General features: G+C 34.1%; 3 protein-coding genes across 5 annotated transcripts; 2 read left to right on the top strand and 1 right to left on the bottom strand.

The window, feature by feature from the left end:
• Positions 1 to 51: 51 nt before the first annotated feature.
• Positions 52 to 4,579, bottom strand: LOC114189250 (O-fucosyltransferase 8). 2 transcript variants are annotated; one of them, XM_028077977.1, is made up of 11 exons: positions 4,344 to 4,578; positions 4,024 to 4,245; positions 3,195 to 3,281; positions 3,007 to 3,106; positions 2,787 to 2,857; positions 2,429 to 2,517; positions 2,116 to 2,236; positions 1,887 to 2,030; positions 1,153 to 1,484; positions 808 to 1,048; positions 53 to 523 (listed from the first exon to the last, which is right to left on the bottom strand). In XM_028077977.1, exons 2-11 carry the CDS (start codon positions 4,132 to 4,134, stop codon positions 215 to 217), a joined length of 1,605 nt encoding a protein of 534 aa, XP_027933778.1. In that variant the 5' UTR covers positions 4,135 to 4,245; positions 4,344 to 4,578; the 3' UTR covers positions 53 to 214. The 2 variants fall into 2 exon arrangements, with proteins under 2 accessions (XP_027933777.1, XP_027933778.1); XM_028077976.1 differs by having other exon boundaries at positions 52 to 523; positions 4,024 to 4,579.
• A 2,590-nt stretch (positions 4,580 to 7,169) lies between these two features.
• On the top strand, positions 7,170 to 11,862 carry LOC114189254 (shaggy-related protein kinase eta-like). Its single transcript, XM_028077980.1, has 12 exons — positions 7,170 to 7,366; positions 8,442 to 8,534; positions 8,668 to 8,727; positions 8,804 to 9,076; positions 9,161 to 9,235; positions 9,567 to 9,623; positions 10,047 to 10,187; positions 10,320 to 10,370; positions 10,455 to 10,550; positions 10,655 to 10,738; positions 10,903 to 11,004; positions 11,309 to 11,862. The coding sequence occupies exons 1-12, from the start codon at positions 7,352 to 7,354 to the stop codon at positions 11,402 to 11,404; spliced, it is 1,143 nt and encodes a 380-aa protein (XP_027933781.1). The 5' UTR covers positions 7,170 to 7,351; the 3' UTR covers positions 11,405 to 11,862.
• Positions 11,863 to 13,131: 1,269 nt separating this feature from the next.
• Positions 13,132 to 17,826, top strand: LOC114189249 (probable LRR receptor-like serine/threonine-protein kinase At5g45780). Of its 2 annotated transcripts, XM_028077974.1 has the most exons (12): positions 13,132 to 13,596; positions 13,744 to 13,944; positions 14,024 to 14,156; positions 14,276 to 14,347; positions 14,964 to 15,107; positions 15,226 to 15,297; positions 15,389 to 15,448; positions 15,686 to 15,756; positions 15,837 to 15,983; positions 16,104 to 16,442; positions 16,767 to 17,158; positions 17,420 to 17,740. In XM_028077974.1, the coding sequence occupies exons 2-12, from the start codon at positions 13,833 to 13,835 to the stop codon at positions 17,738 to 17,740; spliced, it is 1,863 nt and encodes a 620-aa protein (XP_027933775.1). In that variant the 5' UTR covers positions 13,132 to 13,596; positions 13,744 to 13,832. The 2 variants fall into 2 exon arrangements, with proteins under 2 accessions (XP_027933775.1, XP_027933776.1); XM_028077975.1 differs by lacking the exon at positions 13,132 to 13,596 and having other exon boundaries at positions 13,635 to 13,944; positions 17,420 to 17,826.
• The last annotated feature ends 1,175 nt before the right edge of the window (positions 17,827 to 19,001 follow it).

Below are 19,001 nucleotides of genomic sequence, written 5' to 3'. Positions count from 1 at the left end.
TTCTTATTTTATGTATTTGGATCTTATTTCAACACATCAGTACAATAATGCTAATAGAATCTATTCTTTGAGAAAAGAAGCCAATTTATTTTCTATGTATAGGATCGAGAGTAACATATTATACATGGGGAAAAGAATCAATGGCTAAAGAAATTGAATCTAAAAAGGAAGTGTTTTTTTATTAACAAGTGTTGATGTAAGGACTAGCTAGTATCTAATGGTGTTTGCACATGCACTGAGGGCACCTGGGGTTTCTATAAATGCTTCGGCCATAACTCCTAATGCCAGCCTTCTGACCTTCCAGAATCATCTTCCTTACTCTGACTTCAAACCTGTTCCATTTTATGGTGTTGTTCTCCCTCAAAATTGCGGCTAGCCTTGTCTTGTTTGGCCGCAATGTCGGAGCATGATCACCACCATAGTAGGTTCTGAATCCAGATACCAATGATGAAAGTTGGCTACCAGAGTCAGTCATGGCAAATACATCAGCACTTGCACATGCAATGAAATCCAGAGCCGCCAACTGCATTCACATCAAAGTTACTATAGTTATTTAGTATTGTGAAAATATTTAGTTGACAATACTGTCCCAGATAAAATTTCTTGAGAATAAACTCTCTCCTAAGTGAAGTGCTTGTCTGATTCTGAACCTTAAAATGTACTTGGGTACACTTCATACAGTTCATTAAAATCTTACATATATTTTCAAGAACATCAGTGAACGGTGAAGTAATCTGAGTGGATACTAAAAAAAATGGTTGAGTGAGATCATTATTGTCAAAGATAATGGAGAGAATACGAAATTACCTGAGAAGAAAAATTCCTGAAAGGTGCTAGTTCACTGTCTGTAAGCAGGTTTTCCTTTGTGATCACATTAGGATAGAGGCTAGTGAAGGGTTCCATTCTCGAGTTTCCCCCATAAATGTGTGAACCAGCCAAGTAAATATAAGTTTCGGGTTTGAAACCTAGACCTGCTAGAACAAGTGCTGCTTCTTCTGGTGTTAATGGACATCTTCCCAGTTTTCTCAAATTCATTGGAGAAATAGAGCTATAAACATCAATAGCAAGTGCATCAAACAAATTAGATAAACGGCAAGGATATTTACCATTAAAAACATTATATAGCAGAGCATATGGTAGAAACATGCATACGTTGAATTCTTCTTCAAGCGTTCAAGAAACAGTGGGAAATGTCTTTCTCTATAGGCTTGAAGTTCCTTCCTCTCTTCTTCCCCGCCTCCAAATTCGCATAAGGAATAGGCTACCATGTCTATTTCAAATCTCAAGTGCAAAGCTAGATATTTTGCTGAGCCCCTTTTACCTTCATGATATTGGTTGTTGTGGATGAACTTTCCCAGCAATTGAGTGTCTAACATGCTTCGTCGAGCACCATATTTCCTAATCCTTTGGATCAATATCGAGCCAAGTTGTTGAATTTTTGGCGCGAATTTCAAAGCATGGAAATTGCATTTGCATCTTAACCTCTGCAAATGGAATTGTTGCAAACATATAAAAATTCATCCTAAATTTGAACCTTAAAAGTACACTAAACGAGTGCAGATCTGATGCAGATAACACTTAGTTCATTCAAGTGGTCAGATCTGATTACTACGTAATGAAAATGAAGAATATCTCTTCAAATGATAGAGGTTGGTGGAAAATAATTTGTGAAATTTGAAGCTACCAACTATCGAATAGAATTTCTCATCAGTGTTTCCATGATCGAGGATTAGATATCTGATAGTAGAAAAAGGGGTATTTTTGTTTAAGTTGTATACGGTAAACCAGTGGCAGTCCTATCGACAACATAGTATTGTACATAAAGGCAAACTTCCAACAGAGTAGTAACCTGTTTAAAACTAGACAACCAAGGTAAAACTTATGACCTGAATATCAGAAGGCAATGGATCAAAACCCAGTCGATTTCCGTATCCCAGGAAGTGAACTACTCCATTTCTCAAAAGAAGAGGAAGCACAATTTTGATATAGTCAGCAGTTGTTGCTTCCTTGGTAAGATCTGCGTCTGTAATCTAAAAAGCAAGGTGTTTATTGAAGTTGTTGTTATAACGATTTTAGTCTGTCTTCTAAAGCACATCAAATGAAAGATTACAAAACCTGGCTACCAATCGCTTCTACATCCAGAGATTTCAAATGAGGTGGAAGTTCCTTCTCAATATTGATATCATCCTTCAAGGTATTCATGAAATACTCCTCCTGGTATATGTCACCAAACTGGCTGCAATTTTTAGATAACTATTTCATAAATTGTTGAGCCATTCAATTGAAATCAAATACTGCAAATGCAGGTGTATAACTCCAAATCGTACTGTAAATTGAGATTTTGATAATTGAGAAAACATTGAACTATTAAAATCACATTACGCAAGTGAAAAGTTCAGTTTTTACTTTACTACCGAACACATCGTACCTTGGATCCTTCCATACGTTACTGTAAAGAAATTCTGGAATGACTAAAGTTGCATTAAGGAGAGATGCCACAGCAACAGCATTGCAAATCTGTAATCACTACAGTAGTCTCATTACTTCCATTATTGGATATGCCAAAAGCATGTCAAAAAGAAAGGATAAAAGATCATATTTGATCACAAGTAGAGTAATTAACTACGTGCTTGATAGTTGATAGCCAGCGTTATGTCAGTACAATACTTAATTTCATTGTTTAAGATCCGTTACTTTTCCACTCCACAATGATAGGATTAGTAGTGTTTGTATGCGTCTAGTTATGTGAATGTCTGGAAAGATATGAATTAACTGCTTGTACTTACAGCAACTCGTTGTTGATTAAGACCACCATTTGCACTGATTAAGATGTAGCCATTACTTTGCACAGGCTTCCCTGTCACAGATTATAAACCAGTTACAGAGTAGTATACCAAGCAAATAATTTTCTGATAATAAGTTACATTTGAAACCTCAAGTTGTTGATATAAAAGTATAAGAATAAATACACGTCGTAAAAGTTTTGTGCATGTTTTTATTACATACCCGAATTGGATTGAACTTTTCTTTCTGCACAAGGTTTCCATGAAGATGCCTGCCGAAATGGTTCCACCCATAAATTGGATGATTCTTGCTTGAACTCCTTCTGTGGTAACAAAAGACAGAAATAAACTTCAAATGTTGAAAAGAAATATCCAAACATATGCACATGAATCTGTAAGTTTGATCCTAACCTCTGCAAAAGCACTGGAAGCCAAGTTTAGAAGTCGTTCATACATATATACTGGCGATTGCTTTCTGTAGATGTAGGAATCTCTACCCTTTTCATTAAAACATACATTAGTTATATATGCCAATCAGCAAAAATATCACATAAATTTTAAGTACAAGACAGCTTGAATTATACAGACTTGAGACGTGCACCCCGAGTTAACATAATTTACTCTCAAATGTTCTGAAACATCACATTTAAAATGTAGAAAAATTGTTTCCATTTTCGAGTAGTAGATTACTTTGAATCACACGCAGAAAAGTCGGTTGGAAACTTTGAACCACATGAAGTTAAAATTTCTAATTTTCAGAACAAAGTTGTACAGACACGGTTGACATCAGATTACGTTAGATGTAAAAGATAAAGGAAACCAGCTTACTGAGAAAAGGACTATGAAGATAAATAAAAATTCATGTTCAATAGCTCCACCATCCATCAATATGATTAATAAAATAAAAGATAAAATGCGTTCTATCTATGTCTTTCAATTTTTGGTCCAAATTGGTGTTAGTTTTGAAAAGAATAATTTTTTTTATATTGATGAATTCTGTTCTTGGTCCTAATATCTTAAGTATCACCAAAAAGGGAAAAATTCACTAGTTACAAAAATACTCAGATTAAAATTATCCTTCTAAAATACAGAGGCTAAGACTAATTCTTATTGAAAATTGAGAAACTCAAAACACAATTTCCTCAAGAATAAGTATGATCACATAAAGATAATCTCTAAAATTATTTGCATATATGAGTTCGAGGAGGGTGCTAGCACGCAAGAGATTCTGTACTTGTACCTGAAACAGACTTGAGTTATTTGGGGCTGAAACGGGTTGAAGATTGGTAAACTCAAAAAATGAGATGATAAGAGAGTCAAGAAGGAAAAGGCAACCCAGCAATCCAAACATGACAACAATGGCTCTGATGTGTTTTTTCCCTACATAGATCCCCCTACAAGAATTGCATTTTGAAGAATCACTTTTGAGCCCCTGAAGCAACAAAGTTTTGGAATGCCAACCCTGAAACTCAGAACGCAGACTTTTATGAGACCCTTGTTTCCCCATTACACCACTACCTATCAGCTGAATTTAAAGTAGCTAAAGTTTACGACTTTAACTATTCACATAAGCCTCGTCCCTCTCTTTTTCCCATACAAAGATAAATGGTCACTGAAACAAGAAGAAGGAACTCTGAGAGGCATGAAAAGGTGTATGTTTATGGTGTCTTACTGACTAATATGGATTCCATTAGAATTCAAGTTTGGTGGGGGCAATAGGGAATTAAGCAGAAGAGTGGAGCTTTCAGGTATGTTTCGAAGTGAAGCGAAGAAGTAGGTGATGGAGATATGCAGCAGCTGAGAAAGTAGTAGATGAATGAGTGAAATCCAAGCGAAAGATGAAAACCCAACTGTGCATTGAAAACATACCTTATGGAATAAGAATGAGAATGTGTATGGAACAACAACTTCCCACCAAACACAACACAGACAGCAGGTGTTGGGGCGCATTTTCAGCTTTCCCACTTCAAAATTCCATCTTTGACAAGCAAAGGAAAGGAGTGACACTACCCACAACAACGACAACAAACATTTCATCAACTTTTCTTGTTCCTTTTCATTTCTTCTCTGAATAGTTTTTTCTTTCAACAACATTGGCTTGTTTACGTTACTTGTAGTTTATGGTTTGGCGGGCTTTTAATAGTTCCAATGATAACCGTTTCACTTTAGCCTCAATTATTTTGGTGAAAAGTAAAAATAAATGTTTTTGAAATCATTTTTTCAAAGAGAATTACTTATTTGAAAAGTAGGGTAAGTTTGTCTACGCATATTTCTTTTTAATGTACTTTGAAAAAAAGAACAGTTTTTTCTCTGTCCTTTTTTACTAATAAATCATATTTACTTCCTAGATGAGTGTTTTTTTAACCATTTTAGAAATACTTATTAAGTTTAACCAAACTTATCCGAGATTTGTAATTTTAAATAAATAGAAAGTTATTGGTTTTTGAATGATCGAATTAGTTAAACAAATATTTCACTTGGATCTAAAATTGATTTTAGTGTATAGGAAATCATATTAAAATCATAAGACGAGGAATATTGTTATATATTTTTAGCGTAGGAAAAGTTGTCATAGAATTGTGTGGCAACACACTTTATTAGACTATAAATAGTTTTCTTTTTATTATTTCAACATCAAATCAAGCAGTTTTTAAGCAGAAAGTTTCAGGTAAAAAATCATTTTAAATTTTACTTTTAATTCTGAAAAATACATATATGATTTAATCTTTCGATTTTTATTGAGGTTTCACAGTCCCGTTATTGATTGTCTTAATTATGATTTCATTAACAGTTGTTTGGTTGGTAAAATGTTTAAATGCTTGCTTTACACTGTAATTTTTTTCCAGACAATGCGTTGTATTTTTTTAATGATTTAAAAAGGCACAAAAGCCAGCTAAAATTAAGAATGAAACAAATAAAGACTTAGTAAAATTTGTTAAAGGATTTATATCCAAATTTATCCTCCAAAAATATGCGACGTATTTATTTTAGTTTCTTAAAATAAGAAAAATTAAAATAAATCTCTGTACAACGTACAAAGTTGCTCTCATTCAGTGTCCGAAAGAAGTCAAACTTGCATCTACATAAGTCATACTTTAAATTATTTACGTAAATCATACGAAAAAAAAAATTGTACTTATCCGACACAGGTGGGCTCATAAGAGAAAAGTTTAATATTGGTTAAATATTTCATACATTTTAAAAGTTGCGTTATCCAATCAATTGGTGGACCTGTGTGTGAGGGGACTTTTCTTCCTCCACCCCACGTTTTTCTTTCTACACACCCAACTTGTTTTAAAAAGACAAAAGTACCCTTAAAGTCATGACTTCATTTGATTTGGGTAAACATCCCATCTCACTTTCCTTTTCCACCTATTTTCTTCATTTCTCTCCACCGCGTTTATAAATGTGATTAAGGTTACACTAAATTTTGAAATCCAATTTTTTCAATGTTTAATGTATTTACAAAATTCGTTTGTGTGTGTGACTTTACTGGTTTTCGAGATGTGATGGTGATTTTGGTTGGATGAACCAGATTTCAAAATGAGATATATAATAATAGATAAAATATTTATTTGTTCTCATATAACTAAAAATAATAATATAAAGACGAAACTCAACTTTTAAATTAGTTATAATTTCTTATGGTGTAATTGAATTAAGGATTGAATTTTATAATAGGAAAAAAGAAAAAAATAAAGAAAATGAGAGAGAAAAACGAGGTCGCTTGAATTGAGAATTAAAAAAAGTAAAAAATGAAAGAAAAATTAAATTAAATAATATTTTTCTTTCGAATAGAGAAAGTTCAAAGACAAAAGTAATATGACTTTCTATGTCTCAATATTTCTTTTAATCCTCAATTCTCACACTTTCAAAATATTTATTTCCTTAGCATTTTTGTGTCCGGAAACAAACATACGGTTAGTTTTTTAAAACTATTTTCCACGTAAAATACCAATGTCCTAAACAAAACAACAAAAATAATAAAAATAAACTGAAATGAAACCAATAATATTTATTTTTTAATAGAATTATTTCTACATGCACTAAAAATATATAGAACATAATATACATTATCCCAAATTTAAAAGTGAATTGGGTGATGTGCGAGAGTGGACCTAATTATATGATTAAATGACATAATCATTTTGGGCCCTCAACTCGCTGAGAGGCTCTGCTAAAGCCGAAAACAGGAAACTTAAGCATCATCGTGTTATTAATTACGTACCTATTAATTAATTTAATTTGTTTATGTTTCTATTATCATTATCATTTCAGTTAAGCACACCTAATGATTGTGGTTAACAGCGAGGTCTTCCTAATCTGCAAAGATAGTCAATAAAAGCGGGAAAAATCGAAAATAAATAAATAAAAATGGTACGAAGACAGAAAAGAAAAGAGTGGAAAAAGGAGAGCTGTGATCACATGGACTTGTCTTTCTCTTACTGGGTCCTCCAGGTCCTCCATTCTACCTTTTCCTTCGTACCCTCTCTTTCCCTTCTCTTCTTCTTCTTCTTCTTCTTCTTCTTCTTCTTCTTAGATTCTTCCTCTTTTCTCTACCCTCTGCCATGGCTGAGGATAAGGTACTTTTCCAGCTCAAAAAATTATCTTTATAGTCTTGTTAATATGCTGATTGTATGGTTGGTGAGAAAGCGTATGACCCAGAAATGGGAGAGTCCAAAATGTCTCTTGGATTTCCTCGTTGGTTAGTCGATGAAGCTGAAATCATGTGGGAGTGAGATGCATAATTTTTGTTTTTATATTTATTTGTTTCTTGTTTACTCCTTTTAGGTTGGAAAAAGGGGATGTTGGGGTTTGTTATTGGGAGATGGAAATTCTTTTTTTCTTGGCTGAAAGTTTTTTCTTTGAGCTTAAGGCTGAAAACCCATGTTTTGCTATTTTTTGTGTTGATCTGTGGTTTTCTGTGAAGTTTCAATTTTTTTTCTTGAAAGAGGTTCTGAACTGGGTTTTCTACTGAGTTGAGATTTGTTCGTTTCCGACACCTGTATCGTACTCTGATCTTGTATATTATAATCTTGTGTCGATGTTGCGTTCTCAGCGATTCGGTTTTTTCTTGTTTGTCCTGAACTTGTAATCGTTTCCTTTGCCACTTGTGCACGAGATTTTCTTTTATTTCTGATTCTGTTAAAAATTGTTTTTATCCAGTTTTCTGTTCTCTGCATTAGCTGTTACTTTATTTTGATTTATTTTAGTTACATTACTCGTTGTGCTCCCTTCAGTTCTTACTTTCAACAACTTCAATTGAAGTTTGAACTCTTAACATAGTGCTGTTATAGTTCTTGGTTCCATGTTAATAATTTCTTAACATAATATTTCCACCACTGAATTTTCTGAAATATTATTCTGAAGTTGCTCACCCGGTGTTTTTTTCTCACGTTATGTCTTAAACTTTTGAGTTATTAAATGTGATGTTTTAATTGGGTATGTTGTCTACCATCATAGTCTCCACCGAGTCTTCCAACTTTCACACGCTGTTTATCATCGTAGTCTCCACCTAGTTTATTTTATGTGTCTGCCTATTGGTTAAGTGTATTCTTCCAACTTTTATCTTCCTTCTGATATCATTAGCAATTATTTGAAATATTTTGTGAAGAAGGTTGGTATTCTAATATTTTATATACCTTTACAAATTTAAAGGAGATGTCCTCCTCTGTCATCAATGACAATGATTCCCTCACTGGTCACATCATATCTACAACAATTGGAGGCAAAAACGGGGAGCCCAAACAGGTATGATCTTTGTAAATTCCGTTCTGCTGATAATATTACGCTTATGTTGATTTATTTGCTTGGTTGTTAAAAATGTCATATGACATTTATCTTGGACTGCAAATTTAATGTCTTTTTACAATCATTATTGTAGACTATTAGTTACAAGGCCGAACGAGTCGTAGGAACTGGCTCATTTGGAATTGTTTTCCAGGTATGCTAATTGTTTCATACTTGGTTCATTACTCTTGCTATCTTTGTCACATGCTAATATATTTTTTTTCTCGTAGGCAAAATGCTTGGAAACTGGGGAGGCAGTGGCCATTAAAAAGGTTTTACAGGACAGAAGATACAAGAACCGTGAACTACAATTAATGCGTGTCTTGGATCATCCAAATGTGATCTCACTGAAGCATTGTTTCTTTTCAACTACAAGTACGGATGAACTTTTTCTAAATTTGGTGATGGAATATGTTCCGGAGTCCATGTATAGAGTCTTAAAGCACTATAGCAATGCTAATCAAAGAATGCCGATCATCTATGTGAAACTTTACATGTACCAGGTATGCCTAATACTTTCTGATGGTATATAAATATCTCTGATTTATTTAAACGATGCCTGATAGAAGTTTGTGGCATGCTTGCAGATTTTCAGGGGATTGGCTTATATTCACACTGTTCCCAAAGTTTGCCACAGAGACTTGAAGCCTCAAAATATTCTGGTTTGTTCACGTATTTTTTTAATATGTATATATATTGTGAGAGAACTTCTTTATATGAGAGAGTGAGAGAAGTAAATATTGACCATTGCATCTTATTAAAAATGGTCAAGATTTATATACAAGTAACTTGAGTTTTTAAATCGGGTGACTTTAATAAACTTTTAATCTTAACAATCCATGTAGGATTATATGGCTCAGATTTGCTTATCCCCTTCATATACATACATACATACATATATATATATATATATATATATATATATATGTCTGATTTATTCTTAAAAAAATAGTCAATATTTCTGGCTTTAATGTGTTTCTGTGAATATTCCAGGTGGATCCTCTTACACACCAAGTAAAGCTATGTGATTTTGGAAGTGCCAAAGTTCTAGTAGGTCTTATTTTGCTTTGGTATGCTTAGTTTTTGTCCATCTTTTTCACAAACCATTATCTTTTATATTGACAAAGTAATAGCATAGAATGTCAACCAATAACCTACCCATGGCCAAAAAAAAATGTACTTTAGATGGAACAGGTCCAATTTTTTCGTTGTTTTGATTTCTGTATCTTCTGTTGATGTCTTGCTGTGCTCAACACGAAGCCGTGGGGCTCTTTGTTGACTTGTAGTGTAGCACAACATATTTTATTTTTTTGGAGTTTTTGTGATGTCTTGTATTCATTCAGCTTGTGTTTTACTGGGAGTGGGAGACTACTACTCATCTTACAATATCCAGGATCATTAGTTTTCGCTAATATATAATTGATTTTTCCATTGAAGTGTTTCTTGTTCTGACCTTCTCTTTTCTCTCACCAGGTGAAGGGCGAAGCTAATATATCATACATATGTTCACGATTCTATCGTGCTCCAGAACTTATATTTGGTGCCACAGAGTATACAACTTCTATCGATATTTGGTCAGCTGGCTGTGTCCTTGCTGAACTTCTTCTGGGCCAGGTTCGTCTCATTGATAATTAATTATTATTTCTAGAATAATACTATTATATGAATTTGAATTTGCCATTAAATGAAGTAAATGCAGTACACCAGCTTGTACATATTATAATTTTGCAATTTAAACTTTTGCAGCCATTATTCCCAGGAGAAAACGCAGTAGACCAGCTTGTACATATTATAAAGGTACAATTGATGTCAACATGTATTTTATGTTCCTTAGTCAAGCCTTCCTTGTTAGAAGTCATCTTTAAAAAAAATGTTTTGTAGGTGCTTGGCACACCAACTCGCGAGGAAGTACGCTGTATGAATCCCAATTACAATGACTTCAGGTTTCCACAGATAAAAGCACACCCATGGCACAAGGTCTATAATTTTATCCCCTTTCAGACAATTGTTTATTGTTGGATGAATAAAATGTAATTAATATGAAAATGGCCTAGACATTCTAACACGTCAAAATTGTGTAGATATTCCACAAAAAGATGCCTCCAGAAGCTATTGATCTTGCATCTCGGCTTTTGCAGTACTCCCCTGGTCTCCGGTGTACTGCGGTTAGTGTGATTGCCTTTCTATCCCCTCTTTGTATATTCTAATTAATTTCCTAATGCCATTATGTGCACAGCCTATAATTCTTCTGAGTTTTATTAATCAATGATTTTTTTTTCTTTAGAAAACCTGAACATCAGTTTAAGAAGAATCTAATCTTGTTTTGTAGCTTGAAGCATGTGTACATCCTTTCTTTGATGAACTTCGAGAAACTAATGCTCGCCTGCCAAATGGCCGTCCTTTTCCTCCTCTATTTAACTTCAAACAGGAAGTAAGTCCTTAAAATATCCTTCTTGGTCTTACATATGCTCTGGGAGCAATTTTTTTGTAGAGACAATTTCAAAGGAATAGATTGATACTATTTTTGAATCAGAAAAGATGCATTCATCCATAGTTCTATTTTCTAAGCTTTATATATCTGTCTGGTTGTCTTGAGCTGTGTGTCATCTTGTGTTTGTCTCTTAGAGTACACAAAGCAATGCATTAGAAATATATATACACTGTTCCCCTCATTAACATCCAACCTAAACATCCTAAATGATGGACAACTATATTGTAATCCTTCCTGTTTACAGTTAACTGGAGCATCTCCAGAGCTTGTTAACAAGTTGATACCTGACCATGTGAAGCGGCAAATAGGGATACAATTTGTTCATCCCATAGGATCATGATGATAAGCTACCAGGGGCATAATGTATACTAGTCGAAAAGTTAAACGAAAGTGCCACTGTTATTCTTGTTTAAATTATCTGGCCAGTGTAGTCTCAAGCTGAACCTGCGCTTGATATATCGGCATATATATATATATATAGATACTCCTTTTGATTCTGTGGCCACTTTTGGATCTTATTTCCTGAGGCAAATAGCCTCATTTATTGTAAGCGTCTATATGGGATGATATAGTAGTAGTATACTTGGCCTGAAATGGTCAGAACTTAGAATGCTTATGCAAGGGGGAAAATTAAAAGCCTTGGCTGGAAGGAGAGAATGGAGGGTGGATTTTAATTGTGGGGTTGTTGGGTTTAGTTTAGTTTCCTCCTTGTTAATAATGTGCCTTTTGTAATGTTGTTGACCAGTTCCTTTCCTTTTGAAATGTAATGTTGCTATCTGTCTGTTTTCCTTTCTTTAATGCTGCTCTCTAATAATGTTCCACATTTAATTTTTTGTTTCTTGTATTTTAGCTATTTGATACTAACAGTTCTCATAACTTTTTATCTTGTCATTATATAATATATTCTGAAAGTGTTTACAGACGTTGCGTTTTTAATTGCTGCAAATTCATATGTTGTTATCCCTTTTTTAGAGAAAAGATATTTTACTTATTATAAAGTAATTTTATACTGATATCTAATTATATGATAATATTGATTGTATAATAATTATTGTGATGGAAGGATGGGATAAATTATTATATGTTGGTCTTTCAATTCCTTATTTAAGGTTGAACAAAACAAGTTGCTAGCAGAGTTGTTTTTGAAGTCGACACGAATAAGGATTTTGCAGATGAATTTTCTTAAATGTAGATGACGAAAAAATGAATTGTATACTCTACAGTTCTGGGAGTAACACCAAGCATATTTGTTCACAATTGTTCTTTGCCTAATTTGGTGTGAAAAGTAATTCATTAAATGTTTTAGACTATCCAGGTTATAATTAAAATATACCAAATTGAGATTTTGATGGAACAATAAACTAGATCTTCTGGTCTCTTTAACTCGTTGTTCAACCTCTTCTTTGGTGCTCTTTTTGGGTGAATATAACAAGCCTGCAAACATAGTAAAATTTATAACACGCGTAAATTAAATAAATAGATAAGTAAAGAACAAAATCAGAACCAACCTTAAATATAAAGGAACAAAACACTAATTTTATAAAAAAAGAGACATACAAGTAAATCCAATGAACAAAAGTTCTCTGGTTCTTATTTCATCATGAAGATCATTGACTACTCTTAAGATTATGTAAGTTAAAGAAGTTTAATTAAGTTTTTAAATTACCTTTCAAATACAGTATAGTATAATGAATGTATTTTATAAATTTTATTTATGATCGTAAATGACATTAAATTGAATTAGTTCACAAACATCTCTACTCATGGATTCTGAAGTAAATCAATTATGACAGTCTTAATTATTGATCTTATATGAGACTTCTTATCAGACATTAATTTAATATTCTTCTTAGCATGTTTGGATACACTTTCTATTCAAGGTACAAAAAAGCTTTATTAGAAGAGAAGCTAAAATTTATACTACCCCTTCAAAGGTTTTAAACAAAACATATTAACCTTAGATGGATTGATTTTAGAATAAAGTGGTACCCGACTTCATACCAAAACTGGATCAACCTTATCTCATATATAATAGTAGTTATAAACTAAGGTATCTATGATTAATATTGAAAGTACCATGATGCAAACAATTAAAAAGTATGATACTGGATGTTATTGGCATTTCAGAGTCAAACCATTTGTAGAAGTGTTCCTTCCTTGAGCTCCGAGACATGCAATTTCTAAATCTTCGAAATATAGCGAAATACTAAAATATCACTTAACCATCAAATTTCGCGCCTCCAGTTTCCTAACACACGCTCGTTCACACTCCTCTTAATCATTAACACTTTTCACTACACCCATCTTACCATTCATTCATCATCACAATCCTAAACAAAAATATCCAACGATTATAACCAAATAAACAGTCAACCTATGGTGTCAGAACAAGAAGTTCACGTGACTCTCTGCACAGGATCATGGCCTCGAAGGTAAACACTGTAGTCGTACCTCACAGACCAAGCGACAATCACTGTCATATTTCCAAATCTCGAGTTGTCTTTCCTGCTCTCATCATCTTCATTCATTTCGGTTTGTTTTTTCTTTCTCTCTTATTTTATTTTATTTAAAAAGAAAAAGAAATAATGGTTCTTTTCACCTTCTTTTCACTCCACGCAGCAAGCACGGAGAGGTTTTCCAAAAGGGTTTGCTTGTTTTTATGCTTTTTTTCTTTTTCAGTAGCGAGGGTAAAAGTGAAGATCCCAGTAGAAAAGTTGGAAACTTTGTTGCTCCTCACTGCTTGAATCAGTTGTTCTTGTTGTTGTTTCATGGAAGATGCCAAAGTGGTTTCCTGTCTCGTTTCTCTCTTCCTGTGTTACTGGGTTCTTCTTGTGGAGGGCACTGATAGCCTTCTCTCTCCAAAGGGTGTCAACTATGAAGGTTTGGCATTTCTTCTTTCCTTGCTTCTCACATTTCTAACTTAGTTTCAGTGAGGGATTCTTTTGTTTGGTATTATCAGTGGCTGCTTTGATGTCCATGAAGAGTAAGATGTATGATGAGTTTCATGTTATGGATGGTTGGGATATTAATTCTGTTGACCCCTGCACTTGGTACATGGTTGGTTGCTCTGCCGAGGGCTATGTTGTTTCCCTGTAAGTCTTTTTGTCTTGCTTCCTTTCTTTTGGTTGTGACTAATGCAACAAATTATACATCTTTGAGTCTCAAGCCACGAGGGTATTGATAATTGGTGACAATTTGATGGTGTTGGCAGGGAGATGGCCAGTGCGGGTTTATCCGGGACGATTTCCTCAGGAATTGGTAATTTGAGCCACCTTCATACATTGTAAGTTGCAACTTTCATACTTGTTTATTCTCGAATGTGCACTCTTTTTGGGTTGACTTAGCTGTAATGATATTGATGTGTATTTTAGAATATAAGATGTAAAATGTGTTATTTGAGTGCTCCCTTTGAGCACTTTGGGTCAATCATCAATGTCTGTGAACAAAGTCCATTTTCTATTTTTAGTTACAGACACAAGTGATGGTTGTTTAAGCTTTTTAGCTACAAAATGCATTCTTTTTTTTTAGGCTGCTATTGCACCGACCTCATAGACTGGTAGCTAGTGCCATAATAGTGGTTCTTGGGTTAGATCGCAATTTAGGTTAAGCTTTAAGTAATCAATGTGGTGGGTGGGACTGGTCCAAATATTTATTGGGAGAGTTAGACTGCGAGTAACAAAAAAGACAACGTGATAGTGTGTAGAATACCTTGTTTAGTTTGTCTATGGTTAACACTTACCATGTTAATTTTCTCGTTGTGACTGTCTTTTTGACACCTTCATTTTTATTTGATACTGTATAACGCAAGGAGATTTTTTATTTTATCAAAAACTATAATAGACATTCATTTATATATCCAACTTTGCTTATCACTTTGTTTTCCCATTGTATTATCTTAGGTTATTGCAGAACAATAAGTTATCTGGTCCTATTCCGACTGAGATAGGAAAGCTTTTAGAGCTTCAAACCCTTGACCTTTCTGGTAACAAGCTGGATGGAGAAATTCCTAATTCATTGGGCTTTTTGACTCATCTTAGTTACTTGTGAGTATGGTCTGACAAATAGACTTATCGTTTATGATATTATTGTTTCTTGTTTGGCTATTTCAATAGCCTTTCTCTAATTGATTACTTCCTAATTTATTGATGCAAAGTATTTCAGGCGGCTCAGCAAAAATAAACTATCTGGACAGATCCCTCAGCTTGTTGCTAATCTCACAGACCTTTCATTCTTGTATGCTCTGTATCACGATTTTGTTGTATTTTTACGTCTTAGATCCTCAAAAGTGAAAATGTTCATTTCATTACTGTACCTAATGCTGTAGGGACTTGTCATTCAATAATCTCAGTGGTCCCACTCCAAAAATTTTAGCCAAAGGTTATAGGTCAGTTTTCTAATGCTGTATTATTTTCCCCGTCTGTTATTCTTAAGGAAGCAATGAAAAATGCTTGTACATGTACTAGCTGCACGTTCAGTCGTTCCTTTCCAAATTTTGCAATGGTTTAGTCAGCTAATACATTAAACATTCCTTACCACATTGGCTTAACTTCTTCTTCGTTCTTCTAAATATTTAACCTTCTTGTTTATTGCATTACTTGACACTTTACTTCTTTGATTGCAGTATTTCAGGAAACAGCTTCCTCTGCACCTCTTCTTCTCAAATTTGTATGGGCTTTTCAAAACCAGCTAATGGTAATGTACATTTAACTTGTGTATATTAAAGCCTAGTAATCAGTAAATCGAAGTACATGTAAGGGATTATTCAACTACAGATACAGGGTCATCTCAGTCGACTGGTGGTCATCACCAAAGGGTGCTTGCTGTTGTTATTGGCTTTAGTTGCACATTTGTAATTTCAGTGGTGCTTCTTGTATTTTGGTTGCATTGGTACAGATCAAACATTCTGTACACATCTTATGGTACTTTCTGACATCAACTTCCTACCTTTTTTCTTCATTCTGCAAAACATTCTAACAATATGCACATATTGCTCACTGGTTTTTTCCTCACTCTTGAACTCGAACACTTGACATCTGAAGTGGAGCAAGATTGTGAATTTGATATTGGCCATCTGAAGAGGTTCTCCTTCCGTGAATTGCAAATTGCCACCGGAAATTTCAATTCAAAAAATATCCTTGGGCAAGGTGGTTTTGGTGTTGTCTACAAAGGATGCCTTGCAAATAAAATGTTAGTGGCAGTAAAGAGGTTGAAAGATCCCAATTATACTGGAGAAGTGCAGTTTCAAACAGAAGTTGAGATGATTGGCTTGGCCGTGCATAGAAACCTCTTGCGTCTCTATGGATTCTGTATGACACCGGATGAAAGGTTACTTGTTTATCCTTACATGCCCAATGGCAGTGTTGCTGATCGCTTGAGAGGTTTGTTTCATATTATTCAATTCTGTACTTAAGGTTGTGTAAAGTAATGTAACTGCTATTCACATGCCTCTTACAGTGGAATTTAGGAGATTCAAATCAGTGACATGTAATGATTCCTTTACTCAGGATTTCAGAAACTAATCATTTTCAAATGGCAGCGTATGATCTGTAATAGTTATTAAAATGTTTACTTTTTGTAGCAAAAAAAATCTTGTGATAGCACCATAATTCATGCAGCTTATTCCTTTAATACATTCTTTCCTACATTAAATTCCAATGGCTCTTGATTTCAATGAATTTCTCTTCTCCCTTGTCCTCAAACAGAGACTTGCCGTGAAAAGCCATCATTGGACTGGAACAGGCGAATGCGCGTTGCTCTTGGAGCAGCACGGGGGCTTCTATACTTGCATGAACAATGCAATCCAAAAATAATCCACAGGGATGTTAAGGCTGCAAATATTTTGTTAGATGAAAGTTTTGAAGCTGTGGTGGGAGATTTTGGTCTTGCTAAGCTCTTAGATCAAAGGGATTCACATGTAACTACTGCAGTGCGAGGGACTGTAGGTCACATTGCTCCAGAATATCTCTCAACTGGACAGTCTTCTGAAAAAACAGATGTTTTTGGATTCGGCATATTACTTTTGGAGCTCATAACAGGACACAAGGCACTTGATGCCGGAAATGCTCAGGTCCAAAAGGGAATGATTCTTGATTGGGTGAGTAGTTTCTTTAAATTATTTGGGAGCTCACTTTTTTACATCATCTCATGTTTGCCACTTTGGTCTTTACGTGATAATAATCTTTACTTAAGACCTTGCTAGCTTGCCAATAATACTGCTTCACCTTAATACACTTGTCGTGAAATACTGAAACATTATGTGTGTCTTGCTCAAAATCTAGCCTGGAGAAATTCATGACTTTATATTCTAGAGTTTGCATTGATCATAAATTTTGAGGAAGCTACCGAATTCCTGCAGGTTCGAACCTTATATGAGGAGAAACGGTTGGAAGTGTTAGCGGATAGGGATTTGAGGGGATGTTTTGATCCTGTAGAGTTGGAGAAAGCAGTGGATTTGTCTCTACAGTGTACTCAGTCACTTCCCACTTTGCGACCAAAGATTTCAGAAGTTCTGAAGATTCTAGAAGGTCTGGTAGGACAGTCAGTGCGGGCAGAGGAGTCACAAGGAGGGACTAACCTATATGGTGAAAGGACTTGCAGTTTCTCACAAAATTATAGTGATGTTCATGAAGAACCTTCCTTTATTATTGAAGCCATTGAGCTTTCTGGACCTCGGTGACACCAGCTCTTTTCACTTCATGTACATGTCTTTTTGCATTTTAACAATACAGATAATACATAGGAATATATTGATTTCCCCCTCCATTCCTTTTATCCTAAGGTTATTTCAAAGTTCAACTTAATTCTAAATTCTAAATGATGATATTCCGCAGAATATTTAGGCATCTTTTCAAGTTGAACCTATAACTGTGATGTTTTTCTGGTACAAATGTTAGTTCGTAATTTGTGAATCTGCCTTTAGGCTGTGAAGTTGTAACTATAAAATCTGGAAAAGCGTTTACCCGTGGAAAAATGTTTATGCATTTTGGACACCTAGAAAAAACTAAAATCCGAAAGTTTGGGGCACAGAAGAAAATTATGCAAAAAGATTACCAACATTATGCATGTTGGTATTCAATCTTACATTCTTTTTTGTCTTTAGAGGGACAAGACGTAACGTAACACCTCAGGACAAGTAAAGGATGTTGTGCGTATGTCATTTAATGTATGAATGTGTTTATGAAATTCTGGGATAGTCGACCATCTCAATTTAAAATTCAAACCAAATATGATGTGGATTTGAATAACATAAATGTAGTACCAATAAAAAGAAGTGATAAATGTTGAAATGAAACCTGGTTTTTGGTGGTGGCATAAGTAACTATAATCTGTCAGGAATTAATCATTAGATGATAACTTGTACTCTTTCAAAAGGGAACTGAAATGGTGTTCCCTTTCCCTTTGACGCAGGACTTGTTCAGGGCCTACAACTAGCTCCACTAGACCCTAAAAAAGGCAATGCCCTAATGGGAAAACAATAAATCACTTGCGTCTAAATTAGTATATTGTAAGTTCAATCACTTCAACAACTTGTTTATATAATTTGTTTTTCTAAAATAAGTTTATCTATATTTCTTATTATTAGATGAGTGTATTAAAATAACTTTCAGATGTTATATTCATAAAACTAATAACATAGAAATTTTCATAAAATAAATAAATTAAGTTATAAATAATTTCGAAATTGTTTTAAGAATTAAATTTCAAACATTAATTATTTTCATTAAGAATTCAAGTCTCTTTCTTGTTTCTACACTATTTCGTACACTCAATTCCTTTGTGTAAGTTGGGGCCCATTCCGCCGTAGGCCTCAATCATTACACGCTCTTCAATATTCGATGCAACCCATTGGCCCAGTATTATAATGCTATATCAAACAAGACTTTCAGTTTAGTTAAAATATTTAAATTTTACAATATTATGAATCAAAGATTGATTTT

This window comes from Vigna unguiculata, chromosome 6 (genome assembly GCF_004118075.2).
Source record: "Vigna unguiculata cultivar IT97K-499-35 chromosome 6, ASM411807v1, whole genome shotgun sequence".
Lineage (NCBI taxonomy): Eukaryota > Viridiplantae > Streptophyta > Magnoliopsida > Fabales > Fabaceae > Vigna > Vigna unguiculata.
The sequence above is the reverse complement of the archived record's forward strand: the minus strand, read 5'-3'. Positions and strand labels throughout refer to the sequence as shown.